General features: G+C 39.2%; 2 protein-coding genes across 2 annotated transcripts; both read left to right on the forward strand.

The window, feature by feature from the left end:
- The first annotated feature begins 741 nt into the window (after nucleotides 1–741).
- On the forward strand, nucleotides 742–5852 carry LOC111239648 (inactive hydroxysteroid dehydrogenase-like protein 1). Its single transcript, XM_022769540.1, has 5 exons — nucleotides 742–1179; nucleotides 2391–2836; nucleotides 3109–3192; nucleotides 4035–4187; nucleotides 4286–5852. The coding sequence occupies exons 1-5, from the start codon at nucleotides 960–962 to the stop codon at nucleotides 4355–4357; spliced, it is 975 nt and encodes a 324-aa protein (XP_022625261.1). The 5' UTR covers nucleotides 742–959; the 3' UTR covers nucleotides 4358–5852.
- Nucleotides 5853–8938: 3086 nt separating this feature from the next.
- Nucleotides 8939–11433, forward strand: LOC111238735 (gap junction Cx32.7 protein-like). The gene is made up of 3 exons (XM_022768401.1): nucleotides 8939–9147; nucleotides 9400–9585; nucleotides 10785–11433. Exons 1-3 carry the CDS (start codon nucleotides 9019–9021, stop codon nucleotides 11385–11387), a joined length of 918 nt encoding a protein of 305 aa, XP_022624122.1. The 5' UTR covers nucleotides 8939–9018; the 3' UTR covers nucleotides 11388–11433.
- The last annotated feature ends 1663 nt before the right edge of the window (nucleotides 11434–13096 follow it).

Genomic DNA, 13096 nt, shown 5'->3' on the forward strand with positions numbered 1-13096 from the left:
GTGTGACAAATAGGAATCTAGTGGCTATGGTAAGAAAGGTGGTGTTTAATTTTACACATTTGTGACAGTAATGTATTTTAAGTCTAATAATAATCACAGTTGTTTCCACTTGAATTACTTCAACACATTCAAGAGGCCTGTGTGATATTTTACGTTTTTACTCTGGAGACAAAACTAACTCTCTGTGGTTAGCCTGACGCGGCTAAATGCACCATTGTAGCACAGCTAGCTAACTACTGCAAAGCTGCCGAAATTTAGCTTACATCGCAGTCGAGCGAAAACCAAACACCTCCCGGCAGCACAAACCAACCACCTAAACAGAAAGATACAACATGCAGAATGTTGTAAATCAGCTTGTCACCTTGTTTTTGGACTATTAAAGGCTTTTCATCCAGGTAGCATCCTGCTACCGACAGCTACGTCTCTATGGAAACGACAACTTAGCGTTAACTGCTATGCATTGTGGGATGTCAAAAGAAAGTACATGCCGGCTTACAGAGCGTTGGAAATTTGGGTTTTACGTGTAAGATGTACACGATGAGAATGACCAAAGATTTAATATGACAAGAATATGACTGATACTGAAAACCACGTTGATAATTTAAAGCAGAGTTCATCCATGACCAGTGTAATACTTATATACAGCATGACTCGTAAGTGTGATTTACTCGCGACCATTTTTCTCATGGGTTTATGAATGCAGCTTGTGTGACGTACTTTGTCACATGACTTAATGTTTTGCTCCATTCACCGGCTACTTTTACAGGTGACAGGTTTGCCTGCTTAGAAATCTGTCAAATCTCACCTTTTTAATCAGAAATTTGCTATGTAGGAACGGCGGCATGTTTTATTCACAGGTCTGACCTACTAGTTAACGTTACTTTCAGAAATCATTACGTTAAATCTACTAAACACGCTTTAGCTAGCAAACTAGCAACCGCATCACAGGAGTGTCAACTATGGCGGCAGTTGACAGCTTTCAGTTTTTGTACAGAGAAATTTCTCGGTCATGCAATTCTTATTTTGAGACCCTGGCCCTTGTCGGTGCGCTGTATACGGCCAGCAGGGCGCTGATGCTGCTGAGAGACTGCTGCACGTTGGTCAGGGTGCATTTCCTGCCAAGAATTATCCCGTGTAAGAAGCTGACCCAAAGATATGGTGACTGGGCTGTCATTTATGGTAAGGATGCAGCAGAAACAATGAGAATGCATCATGCTGTAGGTCTGCGTCACAGAGGGCAGATCATTCCATTCATTTTATTGTTGTAATTTTATTTCTGTCAGCGAGATTTGGGCATCACACAAAACCAGGGCAGCTGTTGTTTTCAGAGCTGAAGGGATGAGTCAAGAAAAAAAGCGAAATTCCATGGAACCATTTTTTTTTTTTACCATTTTCTGAAACTTTATAGACCATCAATAAATAAATCAAGACAGTAATTGACAGATTAATCTGTTATCAGACATCCCAATTTTTGTGCACAAGCCTGAAATTAATCTAACGAAAATAAAAATGTTATTGTTATTCAGCCCTTTTGATTAAAGTCATAAACCTGGTCTCCTTTGAAAGATAACTCTTTTAATTTTACAATCTAAAGATCAGAAAGAGTATAAAGAATACTGAACCAAAATTACATACTCACAAACATGGTAGAAATGTAAGGGTTTTTTTTGTTCGCTTTTTTGCCTGGCCATTTTTTTTTTATTTTTTTTTTTTTGGCATAAAAACTGAATATAAGACCTTTTGTGTGGAAAACACTTTGGAGACATGGCCACAAGTCTGAACCAGTTCTGTGTCAACAGCTGTTGCAGTGATATGGATCTTAAAATGCCCAGATTGAATCAGGAGACTAAAGAGCTTTCACAAAATGTGTAATATGTCAAGGTTGTGCAAAAACACACCACAAGTAGCGCTACCAAGGCCAAAGTCTCACACAGGAAGGATTTACCTTGTTGCAATGCAACCCTAAATATAATACATTTCTTTGACTGAAATTTGGATATCACATTGACTTGATAATGTAGTGAGCCCAACTAACAAGCTTCATAAATAATGATCTTCAAATTAATCAAATATGGTTTTGATTAATCCATTATTTATTTGGTCTATAAATTTGAAAAAATTGTGAAAAAAATACCAGGTTCACTTCAGCAATTTTGCAAACAAACCAAATATTCGTTTTACAATTCACTTTCTTTCTTTTTACTGGTAAAATATATTTCAATGATTTGCTCAAATTTGGTGTTTAATTTCTTGGCAATCAACCAATCAGCTTTCAGTAATAAAGTCAGCTTTAATGTTTTTATGTTACTCTTTAGTAGCTCTCAGTAATATTATATCCTCACTTCTTCCTGAAACAACTTTCATTGATATATATTGTCCTCTTCTGTCAGGAGCGTCAGAGCCTGTGGCCAAAGCGTATGCAGAGGAGCTGGCTAGGCATGGCATCAGCATTATCTTTGTCACTCAGGAACACACTTCTGTTAGAGACACCGCTGCATCCCTCTCCCAAAGCTACGGAGTGGAAACTATTGTTGTCCTAGCTGATTTCTCTCTGGACCAGGCAGCCAGCAAGGCCATCAAAGAAGCCATGAGGGGTAAAGATATCGGCTTCGTGGTGAACTGTGTGGATGAGTCTCTGAGTTCCCCCCAGAGCCTGATAGAAATGCCTGAGCAGAGCCTGTTGGACTTGGTGAATAAGAACGTTGCGGTCGCTACTCTGATGGCTCGATTGGTGCTGCCGGGGATGGTGGATCGCAGCAGAGGTGCTGTGGTTAATATATCATCGGGTTCCTGCTGCAGACCTCTGCCTGGAAGAGTGACACTCACGGCCTTGACTGTGAGACAAAACGCTGCTTATAACAGCCTCTTATGCATACACACACACACACACACACCAAGAAACATACTCATAGCCTCTGTTGACCCTTTTCACAGCAGATGTTTTGATTTATTACCGGATGAAGAGCCCTTTGTAAATAACCATTATCAATGAAGGCTTAAAAAGATCTATTTATTCAAGTATCTCATCAAAACAAGCTGAGTGAACGACTTTTCAGACTAAAATCTGGGCTAACATCAAACTGCATCTCTCTTCTCCTGACATTTCAGGGCTACCTGGATCATTTCTCAAGAGCCCTTCACCTTGAGTACAGTGGCAGAGGGATTTTTGTTCAAAGTCTGATTCCTTTCCAGGTAAGATACCTGATGTCATCATTAACAAGAGTGGCTGGATGTCAAAGTTCACTACATCTTATGGTTCTGACCAAAATGTGTCCAGCACTGAAAGCTAGCATCATATCATCATGTCATTTATTTATACAAAGTGTTTGTACAGCTGTTTGGGTTTCCACAACATTTAACATTTGAGAACTTTTGCTTTTTTTGCTGCATGAAAAAATGTGTAGAAAAATGTTTTTATTTCTCAAAAAGTCATTTTGGTTTCACTGACATAACTCTCTATTTTCAATACTCTTACCCAACCCCATTCATAAAGAAAGAACAGCAATATAACAGTACTAAGAAACTCTTGTATTGTGTATATATGCACATCAGTGTGGTGTTGATGGTATTGTGACCATATGAGAACAGATTTGTTTGTTTTTTAATTAAATTAAATATTCAGTTAACTCTGTAAACTCACAGACAGTGTGAAGAAGGGATAGACTCAACTTAATGGAAGGGGGTAGATCTCAGTTAATAGATGCTCAATAGTAAGTGTTACTTTTAGTCTGTACGATTTTATTCTACATACATGAACAATCTATAATCTTTTTTACCAACTTATCTTTACTGTAACATTTTTAGCTTCAGCTTCATTTTTTATTCTATCCATTTTAAATTTACTCCATAAATAAAATATATTAATATAAGGTGATAGGTGAAGTCACTTTGAACTGACACACATACAGTTACTTTGGTAACTGTATGTGTGTCAGTTCTTGATATAGAGCTGCTGTGTGTGTGTGTGTGTGTGTGTGTGTGTGTGTGTGTGTTTGTGTGTGTGTGTGTGTGTGTGTGTGTGTATGTGTATCTAGATAGCCTCAAGCGAGCGACAGCCATCAACATCCTCATCAACATCATCCAGAGAGGGCTGGTTTGTTCCAAAACCAGACGTTTACGCTCGCCACGCAATCTCCACCCTGGGTGTCTCTAATAGGACCACCGGCTACTGGCCTCATACACTGCAGGTCGGTGCAAACCGCGTCACGCTGTCAGATTGTATTAGGATAAAGTTTATGACAAATCTTTATCATCAGCAATACGTTTATGTTGTTTTTCTTCACAGTATGGATTGATGAGGTGTATTCCAGAGTGGATCTGGGTTCTCGGATCACGCGTGCTCATCAGCTCAAGCTAAGAGCTCACTTCTCCTCTCCTCACAAAGTATTAACCTGGTAACTTGATCTTCTTGTTACTGGAGTCCTGTGTAGAGTTTTATTTTAGTTTCTTCTGAGATTAATAAAGAGTGAGGCAATTTGATAACTTTTGAGGACTGTAATTATCAGAATTCTCTCCCATCGATTTGGTATCAGTTTCTAGGTAATCTGCGGTGGGATTTGGAAATGATGAGTGAATATACACACATTACTTTAGTTCTGGCCTACAATCTTACAAAGTCTTAAATTTACTATAGAAACCAGATAATAAATGTCTTTACAGTGCACAGACATGAGGTTTGAAACTGAGTTTGACTTTGAGTTGAGGTTGTGAACTTTGATTTATTTCTCGTCGTGATTTCCAGCAGTGCCAGATGATTATTATTGGAGCATAATACTCTGAAATGATTTGGTTCGGTGCCTGGACTTTTATAGCATGAGCCTCCATTAAGTTTCAACCCACTGGACTGTTGGATAAGAGATTTATTTCACATTTTGAACAATTCTTTTTTGTATTCAAGGAAGTTGCACATTGAAAAAACAGAATATAGAAGTGAATTTGATATCAAAGGCCTCACCTCAAATGTTAAATAAAAAAGACAAAGTCTGAAGAAGGCAATAATAAAGCAAAATCAAACAGATGAGTAAAAAATTTTACATAAAATATGAATTTAGGCAATATATTATGACAGTCGGGGGCATGGACTCTTTCTATCTGCTATTAACCTGCAGCCTGGGGGATCTGATTCAAGCCAAAAGGGTTTTGGATGCATTTAAAGAAGCTCTGATGTTCACTGTGTTTTTTCTAAGTTGTTTAAGCTGTGTAAATTGACTTTCCCATTCTGCCGGGTTGCACTGCTTTTACCAGCACTGACGCGCTGCACGCACTATGTTCCCAAAAACTAAACCCAGTATCATGTTACAGAGACAGACTGTTCATACAGGTAATATAATAGATTTAATTTCTTATTCTTAATATTGTGAAAAGACTATAATCAGGTTTGAGTGTAATTTTGCAAGTTTTGAAAGTGGAAATGACACATTTTTAACACACTCTCTCTGGATTGTGACCTGACGTATAGACCAGAATACATTCTACCAATGTAAATATGTCTTAAGCTTACCTGGCTTCCTGGTCTAATCAAATCAAAGGTTCAGATAAAACCAAGATGTGCCTGCAGGGTGTTATACATTCTTGAATCTTGAATGAAGAGTGACAACTTTAGGTGAATGTGCTCAGAGTAGAGGAGTCAAGCGTCTCCAGTAGTCAATATAAAATGCATTGAAGAGTGAGGTTGTGATGTTTTTGTTTTGTTGAGAAACTTAACTTGAAACACATTCAGTATATGCAGATGTTGCTGAAGTATTGGAACAGATTCATATTTATTGTGCTTATTGTGCATTGCTGTAAGTGTTGACCTAAATATATGCCATCATAGCACAGAATTAGACCAATAAACTCTTCCTTCATTCCCATGTTATTGTCCGTTCTTTTATGTGAATTGATGTATGGTGACTACGTGTAAGTTTTCATGATGGTCAAAGTATCTGAGTCCTTTTATCTGACTGGTCAGCGTTTGATTTCCAGCGTGTGTTCAGAAATGTTGACTCTGATCTACATGCTGAAGGCCACACATGCTGTTTTTCTCTTAAAATATCGAGATGGTGTAAATCATTGACATCCATGACCAGACACCGTGCCCGCTGCCACAGTTTGTCCCATGACCCCCCCCTTAGATCAGCCAGGTCAGAGCCTGTATGTAAACCCTATGAACACACGTTTGGAGCAGTTTGCCGTAAACATGTGTTGCTGAGCAAACATGGGCTGCTTCTATGGGATTTAAACACGAAACCGTAAGCTGTGACTATACTGTGGGTAAAGCCCATCCACATACACTGTAGTGAGTAGTGTGAAATAAAGGAAACGTGGAAACATTTCATAATTAAGATTCATATAGCTTCTTTACATACAAATAAAAAGGTAGAGGGGCTATAAAATAAAAACACAAGGAAATAATTGTTAAAAGAAAAAAAAAAACTAAGAGAAAATAGCAATGAAAAAATGAAAACACAACAAAAAGCTTACTTAAATTCAGCATGTTATAAAGCATCACTGAGGTTTCCTTCCTGAAATACTTGGGAACACCTTTCCACAGTTTGTGGGATGTTGATAACGTTGATAAATGCTATGGATTATACAAATAAGTGAAAGGATTAAAGGAAAGTCCAACATCAAGTTCCTTTACTAACGTGGACAAGTGAATCTGATGAAGTGAACACAAAATATTGCTCGCGCTTTAACTTGAAGAAAATATTCAATTAAATAGTGTTGAGTTCGTCGCCTGAACTCGCGTGTTGGTTTGATGAAGGAAACAGGACACTCTTTCAAAGTTCAAATCCCAGTATTTATTAAAGCTAACAGCAATATAGCATTAGAAAAAAGGAGATCGTTACAGAGCTCTGGGCCAAACTATCTCTCCCTGACAACAACATGCAGTTGCGCCAGTTCATGAAGTCTGACTGCCTACCTCTTCCTGACCCAGTCTTTTCATATTCTTACACAGAAAAAAATAATACAATGTGGGTTGATTCTCTTATCGGTCCATGCCGCTGTCTTCTTTGTTTTGCTCCTCCACGTGTTCTCTGTGTTGTTTCACCTCGTGTTATCTGACTCTCCTACGCAGGACAGCCCTCGTGGCGGTGGATCTGTGAGAGATTCACACAACGAGAGACAATACCCTACTCTATTCCTCGTTTTTTGTCTTACTTCTGTTCCGGGATGTTTACCATATAAGGAGTTGTTTTTTCCCCAGGTGGCCTTCAAACAATATCATAAGTTCAGTCCGTTTTTCTGTAACGTTGCACAGCAAGTTTTATGAAAAAGTCACTTAGTTATAAGCAGATTATGATTACATCAACAATGCACACATTGTTTTATTAAAAGCAAACAACAGATTAATATAAAATCCTCTACAATAGCATGATGTCGAAAAACTGTAGAAACCTCTAGAGCAGCTACTTGATGGACCTTTCGTTGAGATTGTTTGGGTAAATAAAGTTTCTTTGGTGTGCAGTAACGCAGAAATAAAAGTGAAAAATAATCCCCAGTTTGGTGTTGTTGGTGATGGTGGAGGACAGCGCTGCAACACTTTTTTCCACAGGAGTTTAGTTGAGTTGTGTTTTGGTGACAGTGCATTTGATTCACATCTTTTTCAAACCCGACAAACTATCCAGTAACTTCTCATGTGCAGAAGCGTGTGCATTTGTTTCGCCACTCATTTTACTATCATTTTTTTCAACATATGAAATGTAGATGACTCAGTTGTGAACAGTGCATGCAACTGCAAGTGGAGGTTTAAATCTGCCCTGTCGCCTTCTTCTCTCTTCTCGCTGCTGTTCTCTGTCCACTGTCCAATGAAGCGGCAATGCCACAGAAATGAAATATAAGGAACAGGACAAAACAAGATTGGTTTTTTTTAAATGTCTGCATTCAAAGTCAATTTTTAATTTTTTTTTTTTTTTTGATAGCTTTTGCTTTTACCAGCCTCTCAGTGTTCAGTGTTAGGACTGTAGGTCCATTGTTGTGGTTAGGATGGTGTCCTTCCAGATTAGGACAAGAAAGGACAGCCTCTTCCTCTCCTCCTTCACTTTTGCCTTTTGATCATCCTCTGCAAGCATCGCTCTCTTCCTTCACTTTTTTTTCTCCGTGGATTTTTCAAATGGTGAGTTGATTTAAAAAAAAAAAAAAAAAAAAATTCTCTAATAATTAGAATTTAATTTGTCACAAAATGTAAATGATGTTGATAATGTATATGGACTGGAACATTTATGGATCCGTGTTGGAATATGTTTATGTTATAGGAAGTTATGTAACTTAAGTTTTGCACTCTGCACTCAGTGGAGATAAATGCACATGTCATTTGTGCTTGAGTACATGAGTGTGAATGCATAATGTCTATGTGGATATGGATAAGTAGTGTCCAATGGTTTCTTAAACAAACAAAAAAATAAAAACTTTGATTGGATCCATATGATGTCAAACTATATAATCAAATAAAATTCAAGCAAAACGATACAATGTGAATGTGAATACAAAATGAAGGTAAAAGAAATTCTAAAAGGGAACTTCATATAACTGATTTAAAACCTAAGTTGACAGTATAAACTTGGCAGCCTTATCTTCTCAGGCAGGTCAATCTGTATTTGCGCAAGTGGTTGAGCTCAATGTCTCACATTCTTTGAATTAAGATTTGCAATGGTTGGTATTAACCAAGGTTAGGGTCTCGGTTTCCAGCAGATAAGTATGTTTTGGAGACTTGAAATCAGCGGCCGTGGCTTCTATCAGCAAAGTCACAAGAGTGCGAAAAATGATAAAGGTTTGGCCTCGTGGGAAGGTCTGTCCGTCCTGACTTTTACAACTACAAAACAACTTATGTATCACCCTTTCTAAGACTGATGAATAACAATCAACAGGTGTTACTGTTCTCTTTTGGTCAATCAATAGTACTATATATACTTCCCTAAATAATGCAAGTGCTCCTTCAGAGATTAGTACATCAGACTGCACTATGGTTTGCTGCATTGTGGTTCATTTTATCATGCGCACCTCCCCAAATAGAAAGCAGGACAACTGGCGGCTGAAATGGGCGAATGGGATCTGCTGGGCCGCCTGCTGGACAAAGTGCAGAGCCACTCCACAGTGATCGGCAAGGTGTGGCTCACTGTGCTGTTTGTCTTCCGCATCCTGGTCCTGTGCGCCGGCGCTGAGAAGGTCTGGTAATACAGTATATTTACTAATTAAGGCACACTTCCCAGGGAGATTATGAGTGGCAGATGGGGAGTAGAGGGGAAATGTGTTAGAATCAAAGGGGCACAACAGCTGAAACAGTTGAAACAGTATATACAGGGAATGGGAATGTTGCAAAACGATATCCATACCAACGTCGTAAACACCATTCCCACTACACCCTGTAACTTTCTTGAGTCATCTCCTCTATCATCTCTTTCCTCTTATCTCATCTAGGTGTGGGGCGATGAGCAATCTGACTTTGTGTGCAACACCCGGCAGCCCGGCTGTGAGAACGTCTGCTACGACCTCGTCTTCCCCATCTCTCACGTTCGCTTTTGGATTCTTCAGATCATTGCTGTCACGACTCCCAAGCTGCTCTACCTCGGCCACGTCCTTCATGTGATCCACATTGAGAAGAAGGTGTGTCACTGCAGTGGGCGTAGTACGATGGCGTGACGGGTAAATGCTTGATTTGTCAAGCATGCCATACCTGTACAGTGGCAAAGGCGTAGGCCAGGTGGTTCCCAAACATCCTGTTAGGATCTTACCATATATAATAACAAATAATATATATATATATACCATATTGTGCTTTGCTTGATATTAGTTTGTCTCATTGCCCCCATCCTCGATGTTTGCCTCAGCCCCATGTAAAATGGTGAACTAAAATATGATAAATAATGCTCTACGCCTTTTTAAAGACTGTATAAATCATCAATCAAATTTGAACTTATATTAAACCACTATTTTGTATGGTTGTGTCTAAGTGAGCCGCTCCCAACAACCACTTAGGTAGCTGTTTCCTGCGAAGAAAGTTCTGATAAACCCAAATGACGCTCCCTGTCACCTCACCAGAAGGGATTCACTGGTGAAGACTGCGGAGCATCTAGCAGCTAAAGACACAGATATTTTTCGCAGGTGTTAGCGGAAGCAAGGGCAAACCTAAAAGGAAAGTGAATATTTGATTTACTTTCTGTAGGTGAACGCCGCACAAATGCATGCTAGATGTGCTTCCTGAGATGTGGTAGCTGTGCGTCAGTCAGTTTTCATCGTTGTATTTCCGGCCCCTAGTGGCAAAAGATTAAAGAATGCAGCTTAAAATGTTACATAGCTTTTCAGTACCCAAGATTCATAGTGGGATTAAGAGATCGTTTCCTTATCAAGGACAGTGGCAGAAAACAGTATCAGAAAACTACTCTTCCAGCTTAATCATCTTATCATCAGCTATTCAGCCATATATTGTAGTCTACCAATGTAGGTGCCTCTTTACACTAAGACAATAATAACAATCATAAATAACTAATTATAAACAAGTCATAACAGATTTCATACATTGATGCAGGCTCACTATTTGGCAAGATCAAGTTAATGCTTACTACTCATTAATCTTACAATGACTTACTAGTATTTATAACTGGTAAAAGGAGCCTTATACTAACTCATTAATAATAGCGATATTATAATATTGCCAAATAGTTACACTGTCGGATCGAAGTTTTGAGGAGGGAGCCGCAGTAGCAATACATGGAATAAGGGTTAAGACATTTTTGTAAACTGTTTGGAACTTCTCTCCAGATTACTTGAGAATTTCTAACTCTGACTTCTTGTTCCAACTCAAGGTGAAGGAGAGGATGAGGAAGCAGGCGGAGCTGGAAGACCACACCAGTCTGTTCCTCAGCAAGGCCTTCAAAGTTCCCAAGTACACCAAGAGCAGTGGCAAAATCAGCATCCGCGGCCGCCTCCTTCGTAGTTATATCCTCCATCTTGTGGCCAAGATAGTCCTGGAGGTTTTGTTCATCGTGGGTCAGTATTTACTTTACGGTTTCACCCTCCAGACTCGCTATGTCTGCGTCCACTTTCCCTGCCCTCACCAGGTGGACTGCTACATCTCCAGGCCCACGGAGAAATCGGTCATCATCTGGTTCATGCTGGTGTCAGCGATCGTCTCCCTTGTGCTCAGCGTGGTTGAGCTCTTCTATCTGTGCGTGAAGGCGTTGAAGGAGTGCATGGTGAGGAGGCAGGACTACACCGTGACCCCGGTGACGCCTCCGTTTTCGGAAAGGAAAGCTTTTAGAAGCCGGCCCGAGATCATCCAGAACTGTGCCAACCTGGAGGTGGAGCTGCAAGGCGAAAAGTTGGGGGCAAACGGGGTCAAAGGTGGGGTGAACAAGGTTGTTCAGAATGTACCAACTGAGAACAAGATGGGGGAGGTTCACATCTGAAGCGTGGAGGCAGTGATAGGTTGTAGGTTGTTCCAGTATTTGTGTGTTTTGGCTTTAGAGAGGAAAGGGGGGTGTGTGCGCAGGATAAAGGCTAAAGGATAGGGGGGGGGGGGGGGGGGGCAGCCAGCTTCTGTAAACAAGTCTCAGTCTCATACACAGCGTTGCTTAAAATGACTTCAAGTGACATTTGTGACATAGTAAAAAACAAACAAACCATGTTTTCTCTTTTAAATAGTCGATAAGATTTTTGTACTTTGTTGAAATGATTTAAGACAGTGTAACGTTACAATTTTGATTCAATAAACGTCTCGTATTCAGAATGTGATTGTGATACAACTGTCTTTTTCTCATGGTGATGTCATGTTTGCACATTACAAAAAAAAAACCCCAGTGTTGCCCTGCAGTAATATACAAGGTTCAAACTCTGTTGCCTCAATAAATTACAGCGCATTCAATTCACCAGTCGTTTTCCTATTAAGAGCAGCCTCATCCATCTAAACCTCTGAGGATTTTTATTTTTAATTGGGCCATTAATCTCTCACACTGTAGATAGAGCAACAGTTGCTATAATGTATACAACCCATTTAGTTTATTGTGTGCAGAGAGAATAACTTTTAATGCCGTTTTAAGCCGTGCAACTGTTAATACGCTTCTGCAAATATATGGAACTTACATTTCATAATGCTTTGCTCCATCAGCTAAAAGCATTTGTTGTTGATCGTATGAGAAAAAGTATTAACAAGTAGAGCAAATAGAATTGCTATTATTTTCTAGCACTTTTAAGGAAATAGTTTATATTCTTGCTGAGAGTTAGATGGTTGATATCAAGCCAGAAACAGGGGAAACAGACAGCTCAGCTCTGTCTGCATCTCCAAAGCTCATGAATTAATGGGTTGTATCTTAAGCTAAGCTAACAGGGGTCTGGCTACAGCCTTATATGCAACACACAGACATTAAACCTACACCTGTATCTATATCCTCATCCAACTATTTGAAAAAAAAAAATAAGCATCTTCCCAAAATGTTTAACTGTTCCTTTAAGCGTATTCTAGGTGTTCACTTTTACTTATGAGGAGCCTTTCCATTAACCTGCTTAATGCGCAATTTGAAATTGTGAACTTAAAAACAAGTTACGAAAAAAATGTCGCAAAAAAAAAACAAACAAAAAAAAACATTTCTACTCTTGCATGAGGAGGTTTTCAGATCATCTGACAAAGCAATATTTCGCAAAATTGAAATGGAAACACTTTTCTCTAATTCAAGTTGTGGCGTTTGCCGTATCAGGTCCCAGGGAGCCATTTCCAACCGAGAGGCAGCTGCTGGGAAACTGTTGTTGTTATCTGTTGTGTTTTGTTGACATTTCTAAAAAAAAAAACCAAAGAAAAAAAAAAAACATGTTGCACAAAACTGCAGTGGAAACCTGGCCAATGTCAAGTGACTCGCCCTTTAAATTTCTCAAACTTTGGGTCCATGTGGTTTTATAACATTTCTTCAAAGACTGTGCCAAAATGTGTGATTTTGTATTTTGGGATATGATTCCCACTCTGATGATACTGGCTGTAAATTAAGTAGTTTAATAACTAATGATAATACATGTGGTTGGAGGCTATCTGCATTCTTCTTTTACCAATTATTATTTCTGATTTATGACTAAGTTAATGAGTGAGTGATACACTGGTTCAACATGGTGCCATCTCTAGATATTGATT

The sequence above is a fragment of the Seriola dumerili genome, unplaced genomic scaffold (assembly GCF_002260705.1).
Source record: "Seriola dumerili isolate Sdu_G_001 unplaced genomic scaffold, Sdu_1.0 BDQW01000025.1, whole genome shotgun sequence".
Taxonomy (NCBI): domain Eukaryota; kingdom Metazoa; phylum Chordata; class Actinopteri; order Carangiformes; family Carangidae; genus Seriola; species Seriola dumerili.